The sequence below is a fragment of the Lynx canadensis genome, chromosome C2 (assembly GCF_007474595.2).
Source record: "Lynx canadensis isolate LIC74 chromosome C2, mLynCan4.pri.v2, whole genome shotgun sequence".
Taxonomy (NCBI): domain Eukaryota; kingdom Metazoa; phylum Chordata; class Mammalia; order Carnivora; family Felidae; genus Lynx; species Lynx canadensis.
Window position 1 is genome coordinate 110,928,589 of NC_044311.2, and position 22,453 is coordinate 110,951,041.

Genomic DNA, 22,453 nt, shown 5'->3' on the forward strand with positions numbered 1-22,453 from the left:
GTATATATATACAATGGAGTATTATTCGGCAATCAAAAAGAATGAAATCTTGTCATTTGCAACTACATGGATGGAACTAGAGGGTATTATGCTAAGCGAAATTAGTCAGAAAAAGACAAGTATCATACGACTTTACTCATATGATGACTTTTAAGATACAAAACAAATGAACATAAGGGAAGGGAAGCAAAAATAATATAAAAACAGGGAGGGAGACAAAACATAAGAGACTCAAATATGGAGAACAGAGGGTTACTGAAAGGGTTGCAGGAGGGGGGATGGGCTAAATGGGTAAGAGGCATTAAGGAATCTACCCCTGAAATCACTGTTGCACTATATGCTAACTAACTTGGATGTAAATTCAAAAAATAAATTAAATACACCTGCCAAAATAAATAAATAAATAAATAAATAAATAAATAAAATACAAAGATACATTCAGGTTGAAAGTAAGGAATTAGAAAAAAAATGTACCATACAACAGTAAGTATAAGATTAGAATGGCCATGACAATATCAGAGATAAACTTCAAGACAAAGATTATTGTGAGAAAGAAAGGGATTTCACAACAATAAAAGGATCAATAGCCAAAGTATTTAACAATCTTCAATGTATTTGCATTTACCAAATGTCAACGTTCCCAAAGTGATCTCTATTTTCAGTGCAATTCTTTTTTTTTTTTTTTTTATCATTCTAAGTATTCGCTTTATTTATTTATTTTTAATTTAAATCCAAGTTAGTTAACATTTAGTGTAATTATGATTTCAGGAATAGAATTTAGTGATTCATCACTTACATATAATACCCAGTGCTCACCCCAACAAGTGCCCTCCTTAATGCCCATCACCCATTTAGCCATCCCCCACCAACCTCCCCTCCAGCAACCCTTAGTTTGTTCTCTGTATTTAAGAGTCTCTTATGGTTTGTCTTCCTCTCTGTTTTTATCTTATTTTCGCTTCCCTTCTCTTATGTTCATCTGTTTTGTATCTTAAATTCCACATACAAGTGAAGTCATATGTTTGTTTTTCTCTGACTTATTTCGCTTAGCATCATACACCCTAGTTCCATCCACATTGTTGCAAATGGCAAGATTTCATTCTTTTTGATCACTGAGTAATATTACATTGTATGTATGTGTGTATACATATGTATATATATACATGTGTATATATATATGTGTGTGTGTGTATATATATATACACATATATATAGATACAGATATAGATATAAATATAGTGATATATACACATATACCACATCTTCTTTACCCATTCATTAGTCGATAGACATTCGGGCTCTTTCCATACTTTGGGTATTGTCAATAGTGCACTATAAACACTGGGCAATTCTAATCAAAATTCCTACAGATTTTTCCTTTGCTGAAACTGACAGGCTAAGTCTAAAATTTATATCAAAATGCCAACAGGCAAGATTCGACAAGTTGACTATACCAACTAGTCAAACGCCCCACATGTGTAAAATTTGATGAGAGGAACTAGGGGATTTCACAGCAAATTCTCAAGAGGTAATGAGGCTTGCCACATTCCCTACTTACCTTTCTGTATTTTATCAGTAAAGTTCCATCAGGCCCAAACACAGCACAGGTGTTATAGAATTTCCCAGCATCCTCTTCAGGAACAGAACCTTTCATTGAGAAGAGAAACACAGGAGCAAAGAAAATATTCTGAATAAAGCACTCTTGTATGATAACAAGACAAACACTTGACAACCTGTCACTTGGGCCCAACAATAAAGCATACTATGTTCTAAGGGTTATTTAATTATGTTCTTTTTTGTCTTCTTTAATATGATGTTTCAGAAACAAACTCCAGAGTAGAGATGAAATGTAATTAAGTCAGATGCCAAAGACAGGTTCAAAAATAACCAAACTGTTTCTGAATTCTGCTTTGATCTTGAGCTACAAGATCTGTTAATCTATAACACTAGAGAAACACAGAGGATTCACTGTTGCTCAACTTCAAATCACCAGGTCCTGCAAAGTAATTGTATCCCCATTAGGCCTCATGATGGGAATGGAAGCCAATCCTGCCATCACTGAATGTAGTTCCCGCATTTCTTTTTTCTTGCTTGTCTTTTCTTCACCTCTCACCTGTTTCTAATTCTTTTAACATGTCATAATAGAGAATAATTGTGTTTGCTAGATCTATTGAACAGCTTTGCTGTACTGATTTTTATTTAAGCAAATACATTTTAAAAATTTATTTTGAAACCACATTTATTTCAAAACCATACTTCTAAAGCTACCTTGATATATGTGGCCTCTTTATGAGAAAACAAAATTTCCTAACGTTGTATTAGTATAATGAAAGACACTCCAATACAGTGTTTTCTTTCCACATTTCCACCTGCCCTGTATTCCCATTCCTTCTCCAGGGAAAAGTCATCATTATCAGTTTGGTGCGTCTTTATACAATACTTACTATGTGCTACATATACAAACACATACGAAAATATATAACCTTTTGTGGCAGGGATTAATCTGAGAGTGCCTGTTCATATCATACGGAACGTGCTTCTTCCACATAACTGAGTCTTGAACATTTTTCCACATGATTACGTAAGATCCACCTCATTCTTTCAATGTCTGACTTACATGCTTTGTATTTCATTGCTTAAATGAAACAAAAATTATTTGGATGTTTCTCAAGTTTAGGTCATTATACCTTGAGGGTAGGAAGTTACCTCCAATGAGATATATGCTGCACTCCTTTGCTACTTCAGAAAGCTTCTGTGTAGATTCACCAGGAATTTTCTCAGCATATTGGGGAAAATATTTCGTGCCATATGGACAATTAAAGCATTCCTAGAATAATGTTGGCAGAGAAAAGGGGGGGGGGGAAACCGTGAAAATAGCCCACCCATTTTAAACTTAAACTCAGAAGACACAGCTGCCTCTTTTAGCCCTGCTCTCAAAAGGGTAAAACACAGCCGATAAGAAAAACACTGGCATCCTAGGGCTAAAGAGCCTGTGGCCCCGAGCCGAACATGACAGCTGGCTCAGGTTGGGCCAGAGGACACAGGTCATGTGTGCTCTCTCGGATCCCTGTCACCCCAGCAAATCCACCTCTCCCTCAATGTCCGCAGAACTCTGAGTTCCCACCCTGGGCACCTGAGCCCCATGACAATTGGGTTTAATCATAGGACTTCGGTGTTAGAATGAATCCACTGGCTCAAAATTATATTATTAACTACGTAAAGCAATAAAGCCTGTGTTTGAAAAAATACAGAAATCTCTCATTCTCCAGGATATGCTATCTGCCACAGCTGTGACAAAAGAAAAGCAAAAACTAGACTTTGATTCTAATTCATCATTCACTGAGACTGTGCACCAGGCACTGTGCTAGCAAACTCAAACCTGAGGATCATCAGCTTATACAACACACATTAGAGAGGGCACATGCAGAATTAGGTGCTTTCATTCTCGCTCCTGGCAACTTAAAGCAACAAGTGACTGTGATCAGTGTACAGGCGAGTCCCATAACTGTGGCCATAAGGAAGACTGGATTCACATTAAGATCTCAAGCTCCCTTGTTAAAGATTCTGACTCACTGGCCACATCTGTGATGTACTGGAGCCTAAAACATAAGGTGGCCCTGAAAATTCTCTAGTCAATCTAAGCAGGGTTTACAAAGGGCCACCTCCTCCCCACAGCGCAAAAGGGAGAGAGGAAGAGGGGGCTGCCTGCAATAGTTCAACCACTGATCCCAGTAGTCCTTTGCCCCAAAATGCAGTATAGGCATGTCTTAGCATGAGCAGAACCCAGCTCTGGGCCAACACTACACCTGCTGACCTGGTTCTGTTCTAAAAGCAGTCACCTAGGAAATACATGCAGAGCCCTACTGCCTTTACTACAGGCTACCATATTTAGGAAGATACTGCAGGCTTCCTAAATGTCTCTAGTAATTTCCAGTTTTCAACCATTTGCTAAAAATGTTGGAGCCTTAGCACTACAATCAGTTATGTGTGCCATGGTCCTGGAAAGACTTACTTACACAAGGAAAGAAGGTAAGTATCCAAGGCACTGAGTATTCTATCTGTAAGTAAGCCACACAACTTACCAGGATTCTGAACACGATAGATGATCCCAAAGAGCTGTAAACACGCTGGCACATCCTATCACAAAGACCCTTAAACATGGAACAATCCTGGGGACCCACAAGACCCTGCTGGACCCCAGGACACAAGAAGACAACGAGAGGCAGCAGCCAGTATTCTACTGGATCAGAAGTTCCCAGAGGGCAGCGGCCACCTCCGCCTCCATACTTACTGGCAGAGAAACTATTTTGGCTCCTTGTGTTGCTGCCTCCCGCACGAGGCCACAAGCTCGAGTGAGGTTATCTGATTTGACGGAAGAAACCTGAAGTTGGATGAGGGCCAAGCGGAAAGCTGAGGACGAAGATACAAGAAAACAGCTGTCAGAAGACCTGACTCCTGGATCAAAGCGACTCTCAACCAGAGACAGATTCTGCACCCCCTCCCCAAGACATCTGACAACGTCACCACTGTTGGGGTGCCAGTAGCTGCTGGTGCGTAGGCGTCAGGGACATTGCTAAACACGCCACAGTACACAACAGTCCTTCACAACAAAGAATTATCCAACCCACAATGTGAATGATGTGGAGGCTGAGAAACCTGGGGACAGAGCAACACCTCTGGGCGAGGCCCCACGCCAGCACAAGAGCCTCAAGCAAAGCAGGCAGGGCCAGCTTCTTACATACTACTGAGAACACGGCTTGAAGGAAGAATGAACTTGAAGATGGAACTGTCCCTTACAGTTTGCTCTTGGGACTCAAGCTACCCCTGTTCCAGATACGGAGTGCATCTTAGTGCAGGTGAAATCCCTTGGAAACTACCCAATCACTGTGACCTGGGGCGGTCAGCCCAATGGAAGGGGAATTGCCCGCCTCCACCTCCCCACCACCAGCTGGGGCAGGGAGCAAAGGTCCAGCCGCTGGAGGGAGGGAAGCCTGGCGGCTAAGGAGCTGCACATGTGCTTAGTCACGGGGCCGGGCCCCTGGCCACCTGTGAGGTTTTGCACTGGCCCCATGAACATTCCTGTGCCCCCAAAGAGCACAACATTAAGTGGCAAATAACACCACGAGAGGTTGCAAGGGAGACTGTTAGAAAAAGCTAACAGTGCTTTTTCCTGTTACTCGAGGAAGAGGCTCCATATTTTTATGAGGGACTGAGTCCCACAGAGCCAACAAGATTTGCTGTCAGCCAAGAAGGTCAGGGGTTCTTCCAGGCTTATTCCTTCTTTGAGCTAATAACCACACCCTATATGTGCTTTTCCTATATTCTCTAGAGTTCTCTTGTAACTCTTATAGTCATCACCCACTGGTTAATAATTTTTTATATACAATTTCCCGTGTTCAAGTGACTGGTGTGGTTTCTACGTCCTGCCTGGACCCTGATTGATGCATAGTTTTTGCTCCTGGTCTGACGGGAGGCGACATTAAAGGATCAAAAGCACGTGGCAACCTATGAAGCTCTGCAAAACTTCAGGAATCTTCAGTAAAGGCCTTCCCTAGCTCCCCTCCCCCACCGCTGCTCTAGAAAACTAAGCTCTAGAGCCTGAAAACCATTAGAGTTCTCCCTCTGGGTATCTGCTGTACTGGTGCAAATGTCCCCAGAAGAGTCAACACCGACAGACCCCGATCTCTGATGGCCTGTTTGGCCCACTGTGAACCCTAAAAGTAGGAAAACTCAGATGCTCCATTCCTTGGTGTATCTTAAATACAGTGAGAAGAGCTAAATGTAACCCTGAATGTAGCTTGTTGAATAGTTTCAGAATCTGAATGAATACAAAGGAATCTAAAACAAGAAACGAAAGCTGGGATAACTTTGGAGCAAACTTTAGCTGTCACCCGAACATCACACAAACTTACTAAAAGTCTCCACGGTAATTCAGGAGCTGGGCTTTGTCTCTGCTCTGGAGGGATTAAAAGATGAATCCACCATGGCTATGCTGAGAGTTTCCTCTCTCCCTCATCCTATCCAGAAAGTCCTGATCCAGGCTTGGGACTGTCTGACATTCTGCAGATTACCCACTCCACACAGGGACTGAGATACAGAAAGGCTACCATCGGGAAGTTTCTTGATGTGGAAAACAATACTAGTCAATTCATCTCCTCAGCTGTAAAGTGAAAATTACAATGACTTTTAAGGTTCCTGGCTGCCCTAATATTCATCATCATCTAACAATGAAAGACTTACCAAAGGGGCTAAAAAAAAAAAAAAAAAAAGATAAAACATAGTAAAGTCAAGGGACCAATGTGGGAAAAGCATACGGAATGTGCCAGGCCCTCTATACATGCAAACATCTGTGAAGCGTCATTAACACTATTTGGTAGATGAGGAAATTGCAGGGGGGGAGGGAAGCTGCGCAAAATCAGTGAACAAAGTCAGTGAGACAATCCAAGCCAAAATCTGGAACTGTAAAGCAGGACAGGAACCGCGTTTGTTTGTTTCTGGGTGGGCCGGGGAGAGGTCATGTAACTTGAAAACACTCCTCAAGGAAATCAGACACCATCCTCAACACCATCACGAGCCACACCTCTCAAGCCCACCAGCCTCAGTCTCGTCCTGGCTCTTCAGAGACAGCAGGCACATCCAGAGGCAGGTGTGTAAAACGACTTCCATACCCCGATCCTAACATTCAGTCAGCCACTGACTTGCTCCGAGCACTGGCAGGTTAAAAAGAAAACCAGAGCACTTGCACAAACCTTAGCATCTAGTGGGGGCCTCGCAAGACCTCAGGAGGGGCAGTTGATGTCCATTTTACAGGCCAGGAAACTGAGGTTCAGAAAGATTAAATGACCTGTTGCCACAGACTGAGGCAAAACTGTATTAATCCAGGTCTCCAGACTAGGGGTCCAGGACACTCCAAAGCCTCATGTAAAAGGATCGGGCAAAGACCTGGGGACAAAGATGGCTGGAAACGCCCCCTGGGGCTGATCCAGGATAGACTTGTGTAACATGTAATACCTAACCCGAAAGCTCAATGTCCAGGTGCAGAAACAGCTTGTCCAGTTTTTTCTGTTTGGGAAGAGAGCATTCTCCACTGGGTGTGACGGGCGCTGCAACATGGGGCAAGTTAATCAGGCCTCTTACCATACAGCCCAAATCAGAGAAAAACGATGCTTCATTTTCATATAACGGGGTTCAAAACACAAATAATTAGGATACATGCTTTTGCAAAACTCAAGTTAAAAAATCAATCTAAGGTGAATACAGTGAACGCGACACCCCCTGGATAGTCTCGCTTTCTCATGCAAAACCTAACAGCCTCCAAGAATCCCACAAGGCAGAGGTTCCCACACTCGAATAAGTCTCCAAATTACTGAAGGTGCAGTCTTCCGGTCGGGGCGGGGAGAAGGGGGCGCGGAACTTGTGTGCACCCGTCTCCCTCCTCTTCCGGCGCAGGTGAATTTGCAGCCGGCGGTGCCGAAACGCAGCTAGAGCCACGGGACTCAGGAGGAGCCCTGCAGGGAGCAAGACGCGGGCCCTTCCGGTCGCGAGGCCTGGCGCTCCCGAAAGCCTGGACTCCCCGGGAGTGCGCCGGGCCGCGCTCCGCCGCCCGAGACCTCAACCCCGCGGGCGCCGGGTCAGGGAAGGCCCGGGACGCGGCGGGGACACAAGCGGAGGCGAAGGGCTGAGCCGGCGATCCCTCCCCCGGGCCGCCGCGCTACTTACTGGCCATGGCTCTCTCGAGCAGCACCATGGGCGGCGCGGCCTGACCCGGTTCCCTGGGCGGAGAGCGGCGGCCCGGCGAGAGGCGGCGCAGAGCGGCACGCAGGACTTGGTGCGGCCGAGGCTCCGCCTCCGGACTGCCTCCCGGTCCCGCGGCTCCGGGGAGAGCGTGTGGTCTTTCCCGCGCTCCAACACCTGTTTAGGTGTCCGCTGTTGGCGCCACCAAGGAGCAAACCATGGACCAAGGAGAAGCGACGAATAACAACACGCTCCAGTAAAAGGAATGCAAGGCAAAGGGGTACATTGGAGTGGTGTTCAACAATTGGCCAGCGAAAGGATTGAACCTCTTGCTGGTTAGAGCACCTCTAGCCGGCAATAATACCGTATATGCTGATTGCCTTGGGCTCCTTGAACAAGTCGCTCTGACGACTGGGGATGGAATGGGATGGAATGACCTACGATGGTTTAGTCACGCAAGACATCAGTGGGATCTGACTGGAAGGCTGCTAGGTCATGGGGGAGAAGAAAAGAGCGACAAACATTGTATCCTCAAAAATTCAGACCTCTTACATACTGAAATATGCTAATATTGCGTGAGGACTTTTGCATTTGTATTTCTTAGGATTGTGTGTGTGGGTGTCTCATGTCTTTGTGGTTTTTGTTGTCAGGTTTGGGGATCAAAAATCACAAAACTAATAAAATCTTGCCATCTTTTTTTTTTTTTTTTTTTTTTTTTTTTTTTTTTTAATGCTCTGTCCTGGTTTTTAAAAGGATACTCTAGAGGCGCCTGAGTAGCTCAGTCAGTTGAATTTCCCACTCTTGATTTAGGCTTGGGTCATGATCTCACAGTTTATGAGGTCGGCCTGCGGGCAGCCTGCTTGGGATTCTCCCTCTCCCCCTCTTCCCTGTTTTCTGTCTCTCAAAAATAAATAAAAGGATACCCTTAAAACATTTTTTGGAATAATTAGGGATATTTATGAACTGGATATTTGATGCTTTAATGAATTCTGTGTGATGATGACATTGTCATTATGCCAAACAATATCTTTACTCTGAGAAGTATTTGCTGAAGTATTTAAGGGTGAAGTGTCAGAATATCTGACTTGAAAATGGTACGTAAAAAGAAAATATGTGCTTATACAGAGACAAAGCAAAGGTGGCAAATTAAATCTAACAGGAGAACATATAGCTGTTCGTGTACTACTTTAAGACGTTTTTAAAAGTTTTTAAAACTTTCTTAAGCTGGGAGGAAATACATAGCAATTACGGGTTTTATTTTTTTTGAAGATTCAACAATCTGGACCTGGATTTGTAGCAGGAAGATAATAATCTGTTAATTTCTGCTATGTTTAATTAGCCCGCTGAGATTCCTGCGTCAATACTGGCCACTTACAACCTGTCAAAAAAAAGGTCACCCATTTCATTTAGATTTGCAAGTTCATTGGCATAAAGTTGTATGTAACAGTGGTACCAAACATGGCTGGGCATGTTATTGGAACATCGAAGCAGAGACACCCAGTAGGGAGTTGGTCCTAAGCCTCAAACTCCCATATGCAGGCTGGAGGCTGATTTAGGAGTCATCAGCAATTTAAACTAAGACAAAACTCTGAATATGGGTGACAAGTTGCAAGTGGACTATGAAAGGCACAGGTATAAGAGGGGCCTGTAAAACCTGATAAGGGGCCACCTGAGAGGTAGGAAAACCAGGAGAGAAAGGGACTTCAAGACCAAGAGTCTATGGGCACTGTCTTCCCTACGTCGCATGCAGGGAAGCCAGTGACTTGGATTCTAGGGAGGGAATGGTAAGAAATAATACAAACTGTTCTTGAACTTTCCTTTAGAACTTTCTGGGCATAATGGAACCGCTAGTCACGGTTCCAGTTCTGGCTCTGACACTGATGTGATGTTAATACCTAAGGCAAATCATCTCGTTCTCAGGACCTTTTCATCATCTGTAACACAAGAGGATTCAGAGGCAGAAGGTGAGAGGATGGCTGGATGACCGAGTTTGCACAGTCCTCCTGTCACTTCACTCTGACTGTTCAACCACACAGCTCTGTCTCCACGTTTCCATATTCCCTTTTATCTGCCACTTGAAAAGTAGCCAAAGAATTAAACGACTACACTAAATGAATCTCCAGAGCCCAGATCAAAAGCTGGAAGTGCCAACCATGTCTCACAGTTTTAATAACCATTGCCAGGCTGGTACTGATCAGATTTCTTTTACTCCAGAGGATCTATTCCAGGATCTCCAGCTGCCCGAAAGCCATCTGTTTACACGTCTTGACATCAATTTAAACTCAACCACCTGAAACTAATTTTATCATCTCTAAAAGAGCTTCTCCCAGGGGCAACTGGGTGGATCAGTCAGTTAGGCCTCTGACTTCGGCTCAGGTCATGATCTCAAAATCTGTGACTTCGAGCCCCACGTCGGCTCTGTGCTGACAGCTCGGAGCCTGGAGCCTGCCTCGGATTCTGTGTCTCCCTCTCTCTCTGCTCCTCCCCCACTCATGCTGTCTCTGTCTCTCACAAATAAAATTAGAAAAAAATTAAAAAATAAAAGAGCTTCTCCCAGCTTTCCTCTTACATATAGGCACCACCATTTATGCTGTTTTCCAATTCTCCTAACTCCTCATGCCCTCCCCTGGAAAATCTAAATCACTTCTGTATCATTCAAGTCTTTTCTCCTCCATCTCTGGTTAAGAACAGGGCCCTTCTTACTTTCCTGCAGTACCCCTTGATTGCTGCCTCCTTTTCTGTCCTTGTGACCACCATTCATGGCTAGGCTTTTCTCATTTTGGGGAGACTGCTTTTAGGCAACTTAACTGGCCTCCTTTCCCTCAGCATCTCATCCTCCAATCACTCTTCATATAGAAGTCAGTCTGGGGGGGCCTAAGTTCAATTTTTCAGGGTGAGGTAGTTATACAAATGACTAATATAGATGAAGGGCTGAAAATTAGAATTGGAATCATCTCCACAATAAGAACAGAAACTGTCAAAGTGGATGAGATCTTAGGGGAATGTATGGTACTCCAAACAAAAGATCAAACTTGGGAATTACCAAATTGGGCTTAGAGCTTTGCACAAATGTCCATCGAGTGATGAATGGATAAATAAAATGTGATATATCCATACAATGGAATATTCTTCAGCCTTAAAAAGGAACGAAATTCTGACACATGCTACAACATGGATGATGCTTGAAAACATCATGCTAAGTGAAATAAGCCAGACACAAAAGCTACTTATTGTAATGATTCCTTTTATCATGAAATGTCCAGAAGAGGCAAATCCACAAAGACAGACAGGAAATTAGCAGCTGCCAAGGACTGGAGGGAAAAGGGGAGTAACTGCTAATGGGTAGGAGTTTCTTTTTTGAGCAACCAAATGTTCTGAAATTAAATAATTGTGATGATTGCACAACTCTGAATTTGCTAAAAAGCACTTTGTAGACCCTTCAAAAAGGTGAACTTTATGGTATGTAGGTTATATTTCAACAATTTTTTTAATGTTTATTTCTTTTTGAAAGAGAACACAGTAGCAAGTGGGGGAGGGACAGAGAGAGAGAGAGGGAGATACAGAATCTGAAGCAGGCTCTGAGCTGTCAGCAGAAAGTCCGATGCAGGACTCGGAACTTGTGAACCGTGAGGTCATGACCTGAGCCAAAGTCAGACACTTAACTGACTGAGCCACCCAGGTGCCCTGAAGTGATTCGTTATCTTAGGTGATAATTCTCAGGGAGTAGGGAGGGAAGAGGGGATACCTTCCCTTTCATTAACTCAATTTCTTTCAGCCTTGGTTTTCTAATCTTGGAGATACAGAAGATAGTAACAACCTCATAATGTTGCAAACTCTGCAATCCTTGAGAGTCAGTAAGAGGTGAGTATCCCATAGTGAATTCTAGTTCTGTACTTAGTGGGCCAGTTAAGGAAGGATGAGCAGCCTTGTAAGTGCCTAGTACAATCAACAAAATGTATTTTTATCTCATACTCATGATTAGTAACTGTGATGTTATTTCAGAAGAAGAAACTAAAGTTCTGAGAATTTAAGTGGTTAAAGGTAGTAATTTATTCATGTGGAATTTAATGTCATTAGTTTTAAACTAACTCTTTCCCCCTCCCTATACAGATGAACACAAACAGGAATCTAATACTTTCAAACTTAAAACCTGAACATTAAATTCCACTGAAGGATAGTCCTCAAATTTCTAATTTTGTATTATCTACACAGATTTGCAAATGGGGGCGGAGGGAGAGGGAGAGAGATTGTCATTAAGAACAAAGTTCTGAGCAAATTGTATTGGTTTATTTACAATTGTAATTTTATAAACAGTAACACAAACATCTTTACATTAATATTATGAAAAAAGTCCCATGGCTGAAATGGGCAAAAAATGGAGACTTCACGGCATTTGTAAAGGGGGCACCAAAAAGAAAGAAAAAAAAAAAAGAAAAAGAAAGCAACACAACCGTTGTGGGTAAAGTCATAAATATAGTATGCACCAGGTGCAATTTCACGCATATGTCTTCAACCACTCAAGAAACTGCTTTTATTTAGATATTAGAATAAAATATCTTGAACTATGTTGCCTGTTATTCGCTTGATTTCCATTAAGTAAATTAAAATAACTGGCTATAAACAGTGTACATCTAAGTATTTTTCCTATAAACCCCTTAGAGATAATCCATTGCGTTTTAGGACATAGCAGATTGTTAGGATTTGCTACTTCCCAAAAAGACTTTATAAGGAGTCCTTCCATAGCCCCAAACATGTTCCCGATTTCTCTCACCAGATGTGTCTAATATAGACCTCAATAAATTAAATTGAGAAAGCTGCAAAGTAAAGCAGATCACTTTTTAGTTCCGTCAGATTAAGAACATAAAAATAGTTTCGAACCACTGGAACAGAAGACAAAAACCAAAGAAGAGTAAGAAATTTCAGAAAGAGCTGATAAAACAATTGTAGTTTATATAGCTCTCTGATTATTTGGCTTTTATTTAAGTGGATATTTGTTGTGGTCATAGACCATAATCTCAGTAAGGATAAATCAATGTGTGCACAACAGCTGTTCTGAAATATCCCAAATCAAATATTCCACTTGTAATAAAGACCAATGACATTTTTAAAGATACAACTCTGTCCCCCAAATGTTTATTTTAATCTTAATACGCCTACCTACTTATAATTTTAACCGTTCCTTAGAAACCAGTAGGATGAAGTTTAAGATCTGAAGCACTCAGTGTTCAAATCATTAGCTAATGGGAAAAGATGATTTAGAAACTGATACTCCAACATTTCACTAGCTGGACTGCATTTCTAGGTTGGCTGGAATCTTTATCTGCTTCGTTAAAAACATTTCACATTTTTTAAGAACAGAAACAGCAAGCTAATTATTAATCTATGTAATACTTTCAGTTTCTGATACTGCCAAGTGGATAAAACTAAATGTAGCAATTAAAGGGGTCTCTTCAACTAATTCTATCTCTAATTTTCAGTGAAGACATTGCAAGTATATATGTGCATGGATGTTTTTAAATCTGAAAGTGATGCATATTCCCTTTTAAAACACAGCTCTTCAAAACAGAACTGCATTCTGTACCCTTAGTTCACAAGGGTAGAGGGTCAGTTACCTCAAAGTCATTTAATAACTGACCTTTATAAATCATTTTACAAAACCGAAAATGCAAAAGAAAATTTAAGTAAAATTTTAACTGTCTAGAAATTGATTATAATAATTTACACTTAGACCTGCAATTCAAGCACCCCCATGAGCAAATGAAAGGTCTTCTGTTAGTACGCAATCCGGAAAGTATGTCCATGTTTCTTTCTCTTGGTTGCCTTAATTTCTTTTGAAATAATTCTCTCTTATATTAACTTTCCAAAGCATCCAAAACTTTCATGATCTGTTGTTTAATGGCTTTAGTAGCATCTCCTGCATTTGGAATCAAATACCTAAGGGGGGAAAAATATACATATATATTAACATAAATTGTTTTCCCTTCAGGCCTCAGCTTAGGTGACACTTCCAATGCAAAGCTTCCCCTAACCTACAAAGCCAGCAGACATACCCTCATATTTACTCCCCATAACTTATTTCAATACATACATGAAAGCATATTTTGAAAGAAAGAAAATCTAAGTGTGCAAGCTGGTGACTCTTCATAGCCAAATGGAAGGAACCAGAGATCTGAAGTCAGGACAGCTCCATTTGGTCCTGTCACAAGCAAGGTGTGAGGATTTGGAAGTCATTCAACTCCTCTGGGCTTCACATTTTTATAGGATTATAAAGATGGTTTAGTTTCCAGATAAGTGAGGTCCTATGGCCCTTGATGCCCATCCATGAACTGTTTTGTCACTGGTCCACAATAAGATAAGGAGTTTGTGCCAGATTGTAAATTAAATATAACACTCAGCACGTTGCTTACTTCATGGATACTTTTTCAAAAGAAGAATTTTTTGATGAACGGAAGTAGAAACACTGACTTATATTCTGAGACAAGCTTCTTATTTGATAAACCAGCATTTAGTGCAGCAATAGTATAAGGACCCTTCTGTCAAAAAGTTAATGAAATTAGCTATGAAACTTACTGAAACCATGTGTTAATAACTAATTGACATATGATTAAGGGTATGGAAGAAAAAGATAAGCAAAGAATACTAATTAAAAGTGGCTCAAGTAGCCTATGCCACCATCTATTCTCCAAAAGAGAGAAACAAACTGTGTTTAATAATGAACTAATTCAATAATTCAGATAATACCATTCTAAGAAAATCTTACCTTTCAATTGCCAAGATTTCTATTCCTGAAGCACTGCTATTTCCATACTTGAAAGTAATTAGCTCAGGATGCTTTTTTTTAGATGTAATTTTAACTACGGAATTTAGTGCTTGTCGAGACTGTATATAAGCCAATCCTTTCCGTGAAAGAATCTCCCTTAAACAGTACATGTGTGTTGCAGTAACCAACAGATGACTTAAGAGGCAAAAAAAAAAAGCATTAAACAACAAAAAGAATTTTAGACACGTCATGCAAAACAGCTGTTACTTCAACCAAAAAAATATTCAACTCCAGATGAAATTACTTTTGAATTAAAATGAATCATCTATAAACAAATAAACTACCCAATAAAAGTTCTTAATTTTCCTTTAGTTGTATGGAAAATTAACATTTTATTAATAGGAAATCCTATAACTGTTTAAGAGCAAAGTTTCTATTTTATGTAGTAAAAAGTACAATACTATTAGAAATCATTAAAATAATATTTTTAGAATCTATTCTACATGGTATATGGAATACAGTCCTTTTCAAACTTTTTCACAATACTGCCTATATTCATAAACTACTCTCAGTCACTATACCATAGTGTATACTTTACATCAAAGACCACTAAGCAATAGTTGGGCTGCCTTACATATTTTATAATATTCTGTAACTGGATCTTGAAGGTAAAATGGGCATGGTGTTATTAACACACCCCCTCCCTGTGTCTTAGCTCACTTTTAATGTAATGCAATGATATACTCATACACATTTATGTAATACAGTAAAATCTTGGATTGTAACTTGTTCAGTGAGTGTCCCAGAAGACGAGCAAACCTTTCTAATACATTTTAACTTGATAAATGAGCGATGTCTTACGAGTAGTACATGATGCCAAACATCAAATGATCGCAACTGAGCTAATGGTTCCTGAAATTCGCTTTGATACACAAGTGCTCTAGATTACAAACTTGTTTGCAGAACGAATTATGCTCGCAAACCAAGGTTTTACTGTGCAGTAAAACTATAAAAGTCCAAAACACAGGACACTCTGCAGAATACACAGCCTAGCCTCAAAAAATTCATTCATCATGCAGAAAAGGGGAGATGGTGGTAAAGGCAGAAGTACTGTTGCACACCGGCTGAAACTAAAGAGATTAACAGGCAAATACAATGCAGGAACCCTGACTAGCTATTGGATCAAAAAGGAAAAAAACGACTATAAATAATACTTTGGGGCACTCTGAAAAATCTGAGTGTGACATGTATGTTGAATGATGTTCATTTTAAAGTTTTTAAAGAGTGATAATGCTATTTTAAAAAAAGTCATAATGCTATTGAAGTTGTATAAGAGAATGCTCATATTCTTGGGAGATTTACACTAAAGCATTTTTGGGGGTTAAGGGTCATATCTGTAAGATTCTTCTGAATGGCTTGACAAGAGAGAACTGCATGTGTATGTGTGTCTATAAATAGATATATAAATAGATTGGAAAAACACAAAAAGAAATTAAAATCGTGAATTGAGAGAGGCTTATAAAGATGTTCAGTGTACTGTTTCTTCAACTTTTTAGAATATTTCAAAATAAAAAATTACATTAAAGATATTTTAAAAATCAAGACACATAATACAAGTTGACAAAGGAAAATTATATCTTATTGTACTTAAAGAAAATTTCTCCTGTGGTTAAGTTTTTTATTCCCCAAATTTAATTTTACTTCTGAAGAAGGCATTTAAAAAAGTACCTAGGAAACATGTGTCCACTTTCTTTCACTTCTTTACAAGGAAAATGATGCTTGACGTCTGGCTTGTTTATCCAAGTCTGAATGTTTACAACCTCTTTTCTGTCATCATCTGACATTGAAGAGCTGTCAATTTCATCTGAAAGAGTTTAAAGTGTTAAAAGTGGGAATTACCAACTTTAAAAATGAGACATTCCTTAATAGCCAGGAAAAAAAAATTGAGTATTTTAAGCATACAGGTTGGGGAAAAGAAAAAAAAAAAACAATTCAAATCCTGTTACTATGTTTCCTTATGCCACTGGCATAATACAGAAATATTATGAAGCATTAGGCTACATGGTAAGAAAGTCAGGTGAAAATACTAAGAATACCCCGTAACACTGTGTGTCAACTATACTTAAATAAAAAATAAATAGGGGAGCCTGGGTGGCTCAATCAGTTAAGCATCCAACTTCAGCTCAGGTCATGATCACATGGTTTGTCAGTTCGGGCCCCACGTTGGGCTCTGTGCTGGCAGCTTGAGCCTAGAGCCTGTTTCAGATTCTGTGTCTCCCTCTCTCTGGCCCTCCCCTGCTCATGCTCTCTTTCTCGAAAATAAATATTTAAAAAAAATTTTTAAATAATAAATAAATTAAGTAAGTAAGTAAGTGTGCCTAGATGGCTCCGTCAGTTAAGCACCCGACTTCAGCTCAGATCATGATCTCACAGTCCGTTAGATGGAGCCCCACGTCGGGCTCTGTGCTGACAGCCCAGAGCCTGGAGCCTGCTTTGGATTCTGTGTCTCCCTCTCTCTCTCTCTCTGCCCCTCCCCTGCTCATGCTCTGTCTCTCTCTCCCTGTCAAAGATTTAAAAAAATAAAACAAAAAATAAATAATGTAAATAAATTTTTTAAAGACTACACTGCCTGAGGAATTTCAACTTTTTTGCTTTATGTAACATGACTCTAATCTATGTCTAGACTATAGAAAGATGGCTAAATTGTCCAATAATAAGCATCTATCTTGAGGGCAAAGATGTTAGAGTTCTTTTTCTCTTGCTGCTTTTTGACTTTAAGAAAAACAACAAAAATCCATCCTTGGATAAATAAGTAAAAATCTCTACAGTAGCAGTAACATTTATATAAATAGTAGACCTTTCAACTGTATTCTTCTGCAACTGCTTCTTCACTCTGAACACTGTAAAATTTAAACATGTTGATACACATAGCTCTAGTGTTCTCATTTTCATTACTGTACAATTTCCCAAATACAAATATATGCATAAATATATGACACATGTATGTATACTATAATTTATCCATCCATTTGCCTCTTGGGAATTAAAAGAGTTGAAATGAAAGTTATTAAAGAAAGGAGCTGAAATATTCAGGGACAGACTGATAAATAACAGGAAGATAGCAACAAAAATAGAAGGGAGAGGAGAAAAAGAAACAATGAGAAATAGCACACAGAAAATTTCATTTACCTCAATGCAAGTTTTTAGGAAGGTGATTTTGTAAATATTTATTAAAATGTCAAATGTGGCTCCCTATAATGTATTAATCTTACTGCTAAGAATACAGCCTCTGTGTGTACTTACAAAAGTTCAGATAGTTATGTATAAAAATATCTATTGCCATTTGAAACAAACAAAAAACCTGAAGAACTACCAGTGTGAATTTTGAAAGACTGATTAAATAAATTATGGTGTGTTTATGTGATAGAAAGAGAACTAAGGTGGAATATGGGCTGAGATGGAAAATATACAGCATGTATTACTAAGTAGAAAAAACAAGGAGAAATTTGGGAAGGTTTTTTCTTTTATTTGCTACATTGATTTACTGCTTTATTTTTTCTAACCCAATACACAGATTAACATTCGTTATTATTACTTAACCAGGGTAATCTTGGCAGCAGCATTATGAAGCAAAGTAATAAATCATTTTTAAAAATAAAAAGACAACCACAGACGATGATACAATTTGCCTGGTACAATATCCCCACCTTGTGGCCTTTTAGGATATTACCTCGAATTTAAAAAAGCTCTTTCCAGATGTCTCCATTTTGGAATTCCCTGAACTTTAGTCCCACAGCTCTCAATCTCCCAGGTGGGTGGATCAAGGGGATTTAAATAAAATCCCATGGATTTAAATACTATTTCAACACGGATAATTCCCAGATCAGCACCACGTTATTAGACCTTCTCTCTTCATCTAAAGACTCCTATAATCAAATGCCTACTCAGCATTTCTGCTTGAATTCTAACAGGCATAACTTAAGAGGTCTAAAACCAAACTCTTAGGAAAAAAACTAGAAAAAACTCTTAGGAAAAAAGAACAGACTCTCCAATCTCATCTACAGAATTTCATTGTGTCTTTTTTTTTTTTTTTTTTTTTTTAAGTTCAGCTAGTCTCAGAATGATCTCTATAGTCATTCCTGGTGCCTAAGGAAAGCATCTACAGATAAGTGTATTACTACACCTGTGTCGTATTCTTCTTCATCCCCAATGCTGAAAACAGGCTTTACACCACGGTAAGGCTTGCCCACTCTGTCACTGCTGCTCACATGCCTATATTCAAAGAATTTTAGAGGGGAAATTATCACTTAAGAAGTTAACCGAAGATTTTTACCAAGTATCATTTGAATATTTATACAAAATGTATACATTCTTTGTTCCTCACCCCCATATACCACCCAACTTTAGAATAGCTATCTATGTTAAGGAAACTGTAACAAGATAGGAAATTATGTTAGCAAAAGTGGCATAATGTCTTGACAGGCTGAATGTTTTCAATCTGTAAAAATTAAATTTTAAAACAATTTTATTATTCATATTAGAACTAGTGCTTAGATCTGTGTAGCTTTAGGGAAGTCATTTAACCTCTCTGTGATTCTATTTTCATATCTGTAAAGTGGTAGTTAACAACAGTACCGACCCTTCAAGGTTACTGTGAGAATTAAATTAGTTAATATTTTGTAAAGCTCTTAGAACAATGCCTGGCATCTAGCTAGTACTATGCACATGTCTGTTAGGTAAAATAGATTATGGAACTGAATACTCCAATTCTAGGAGGGGTGTTAAGGTTTTCTTATATGGGGCAAATATTTTTGGGGGATTTTGGGGGGATATAAAATGGGATTTTTCCTCCCATTTTTTTAAATCATAGTTTCAGTTGTACAATATGATTCAACAATTCTATATATTACCCAATGCTCACATTATAATCCTCTTTTTTTTTTTTACTATTACTTTTGCTTTAATAGAAACTAACATGCTACTAGTTCTTTTACATAAATGTAAATAAACCATGAAAATTAATCTGCCTTTCTTTTTCAAGTGGCAGAAGCATAAACAATAAACTTGATTAGTTCTTGCAGGAAGTATAACCTCTTTTTACTATAAAAATTTATACCTCAGTACTTTTCAGGTAATCTCAAACAAACCAAGAAGAAAAATTAAAATATTTCAACAAAATACATGTTTTTGTGGAAAAAGCACTGTATATTTGTAAGATAAAGGTTCCATCAAGATTATCTACAATGAAGAAAAACTGGCTTATTTTTATTTATTGATTGATTGATCATATATCAAGAGATAGATAGTCCAACATGGAAAAAATTGGGGTTACACATCTTTAATCTTAAATTCAATTTTTCCAGAATATAGAGATAAAATATGTATTTTAAATAATACATATCATCAATCAAAATCTTATCATAACCTAATTTTGTTCAATGAGGCTTACTTAAATCCTTACTTCTCCCAAAACATTCCTCAATGGAACACTTACTAGAAAAAACAATGAGAGCTAAATGTATAACATTCTTTGGGAATTATACACTAATCAATACATAATTTACAGTTTAAGTTAAATCATAAAATCATTTTATTTTATGTTAAAACATATCTTATGTAAAGTTATCCAGTAAATTATCAAACTATACTCATTAGATAAAGTGAAATAAATAATTCAAACACCTATGAAACTCAGAATCAGCCTACTTATAAAAGACAAAGATAATACAGCTTTGTCTAAAAATACTTTAGTGCCATCTAGATTATAAAAATTTATGATTAAATTATTGGTTCTCTCCTGACATTAAAGCATAATTAAACCGATGTAACGTCGAAAGTAACAAGGATAATGTTTATAGTAAATGCATGAACCAGAATTCAAGTATGCAAAGTGAAAAGTTTTAAAAAAACTAATCATTATTGATCTACATTTATAATACAAGGCAGTTTTTATAAAGATTGCTAAAGATTACTGGGTTATTAGTTCTTAAATATTGGCTAAAAATTAATGAAATTTGGGGCGCCTGGGTGGCTCAGTCCGTTAAGCGCCAACTTCAGCCCAGGTCATGATCTGGCAGTTCGTGGGGTTCAAGCCCCATTTCAGGCTCTGTGCTGACAGCTAGGAGCCTGGAGCCTGCTTTGGATTCTGTGTCTCCCTCTCTCTCTCTGCCTCTCCCCACTTGTACTCGGTCTCTCTCTCTCTCTCTCAAAAATAAACATTTAAAACAATTTAAAAATTAATGAAATTCACTGTACTCTTTTTAAAAAGCAGTATATTTATACTTTTTTAGTTGAAGTAATAACAGAAACATCTATAACATATTTTGACCAGGTTCTAATTTATTTACTGAGCTCAGAAAGAAACCCAATTCTAACTTTTCACTAAATTCTATTTTCAAAATAGATATATTTACCTGTAGATCAGAGAAAATAAGTTAAATTTTTATAAATTTAAGAATTGGGGAGAAAACCTGGGAGTTAAAATTAGACTAATTCAATGGTCCTATAACAAGAAAAGGTAGAAAGATGATTCACAAACATTATAATTTTAAAAGAAGCAAATGCCTTTAAAATAGTCTCAGGTAAAATTGTAATAGAAGCTCTGTAATTGGCATTGTGCAGGAATAGTTACAGTAAATAAAAACTCTTGCCACTAAGTTAACAGTGAACTAGTGCTTTTAAAAATGTTACTTCTAGTCACTGAAAACATTGAAATGACCAAAGAAAAATTCAACTCCATAATTCCAAAGCTTAATTTATATTGAAAATACAACTAGAATTTCTTTTAAAATCTCCATAGATATTGCTGTAATTGATATTCTAATTTAAACTGCTTAATGGGGCACTTTGGTCGCTCAGTTGGTTAGGTGTCTGATTCTTGATTTGGCTCAGGTCATGATCTCATGGTTCTTGGGATTGAGCCCCCACATTGGGCTCTGCACTGACGGCATGGAGCCTGCTTGGGATTTTCTCTCTCTCTCTCTCTCTCTCTCTCTCTCTCTCTCTCTCTCTCTCTCTCTCTCTCTTTCAGAATAAAGTTAAAAACAAAATAAACTGCAGAAAAATGCTGTAGGTATAAAAACTACAAAGCTATATAAAGGTATTAAGTTAGTAGAGTTCTTCTGTGCACCCTAATTGAAGGTTCAGTAGATTTTTAAACTTTAGACTTCTATAATCTAATGACAAGTACCACACGTTACTAGGGACAGAGAAGGGATGGATTATACATTAACATGTCCACCATGACCTAATTTCTTTCATGGAAAACTAAAGAATTGTGGTTCTTTGGAACTGATTTAGATATGTGAAGTCACCAACCTAAATATACAAATCTAATTAAGAAAAATCTTTTTAAAAAAATCATAAAATTACATAATATACTTGAATTAACAACAATTTTGAACTATGAACAATGCCCTTTGTTAGGTGCGATAAATACTCTGTACTGTTAGGGCAGGAAATAGAAATACATGATCTCCAACGCTAACACTCTGCCAACTCTGAGACTAATTATTTTCTTTGTTTCACTCCTCTCTTTCATAATAAAAACTGCAGGTTTTATGAAGTTCTTGGATTTGAATGTACTTGATTTTCATCTGAGGAAAGGGAGATATAAAGAAGCATGCAAAGAAAAAAAAATTAAAATGATCAAGCCAAAAAACAAATACAGCTCAATCAATATCACACACTCCTAAAAGCAGAATAAGAAAAATTCAGCATTCGAAAATAGGTGCATCAAATTTAAGCCAAGACAGTGTGAGGCTTATAGACAGCATGAAGCATGCTAAAGAAAAGGATGGTCCCATAAAGCTGCTCTACTCATTGGCTTACCGCTCTGTACATGCTCTGTCTGGCCAAGGAAGATTGAAAGACATTCTATAGCAAATTGAGGTAGAGGACAGAACAAAATGATTATTAAAAATACAACAGCTTTAAAACAAAAATACAGTATAATCACTTTTT

At 38.5% G+C, this 22,453-nt stretch overlaps 2 protein-coding genes across 4 annotated transcripts in view; both read right to left on the reverse strand.

The window, feature by feature from the left end:
* Positions 1–8,381, reverse strand: part of NIT2 (nitrilase family member 2) — a 56,379-nt gene extending 47,998 nt beyond the window's left edge. Inside the window, exons 1-4 of one of the 2 annotated variants that reach the window (XM_030328926.1) lie at positions 7,717–8,381; positions 4,289–4,407; positions 2,704–2,824; positions 1,556–1,644 (exon numbers count right to left, since the gene is read on the reverse strand). In XM_030328926.1, coding sequence (XP_030184786.1) covers positions 1,556–1,644; positions 2,704–2,824; positions 4,289–4,407; positions 7,717–7,744 — 357 coding nt within the window. In that variant the 5' untranslated portion in view covers positions 7,745–8,381. The remainder of the gene's footprint in view (positions 1–1,555; positions 1,645–2,703; positions 2,825–4,288; positions 4,408–7,716) is intronic. The other variant, XM_030328927.1, reaches the window with a different exon arrangement.
* Positions 8,382–11,996: 3,615 nt separating this feature from the next.
* Positions 11,997–22,453, reverse strand: part of TBC1D23 (TBC1 domain family member 23) — a 59,466-nt gene continuing 49,009 nt past the window's right edge. Inside the window, exons 15-19 of one of the 2 annotated variants that reach the window (XM_030328407.2) lie at positions 22,322–22,366; positions 18,675–18,763; positions 16,220–16,355; positions 14,492–14,686; positions 11,997–13,665 (exon numbers count right to left, since the gene is read on the reverse strand). In XM_030328407.2, coding sequence (XP_030184267.1) covers positions 13,584–13,665; positions 14,492–14,686; positions 16,220–16,355; positions 18,675–18,763; positions 22,322–22,366 — 547 coding nt within the window. In that variant the 3' untranslated portion in view covers positions 11,997–13,583. The remainder of the gene's footprint in view (positions 13,666–14,491; positions 14,687–16,219; positions 16,356–18,674; positions 18,764–22,321; positions 22,367–22,453) is intronic. The other variant, XM_030328408.1, reaches the window with a different exon arrangement.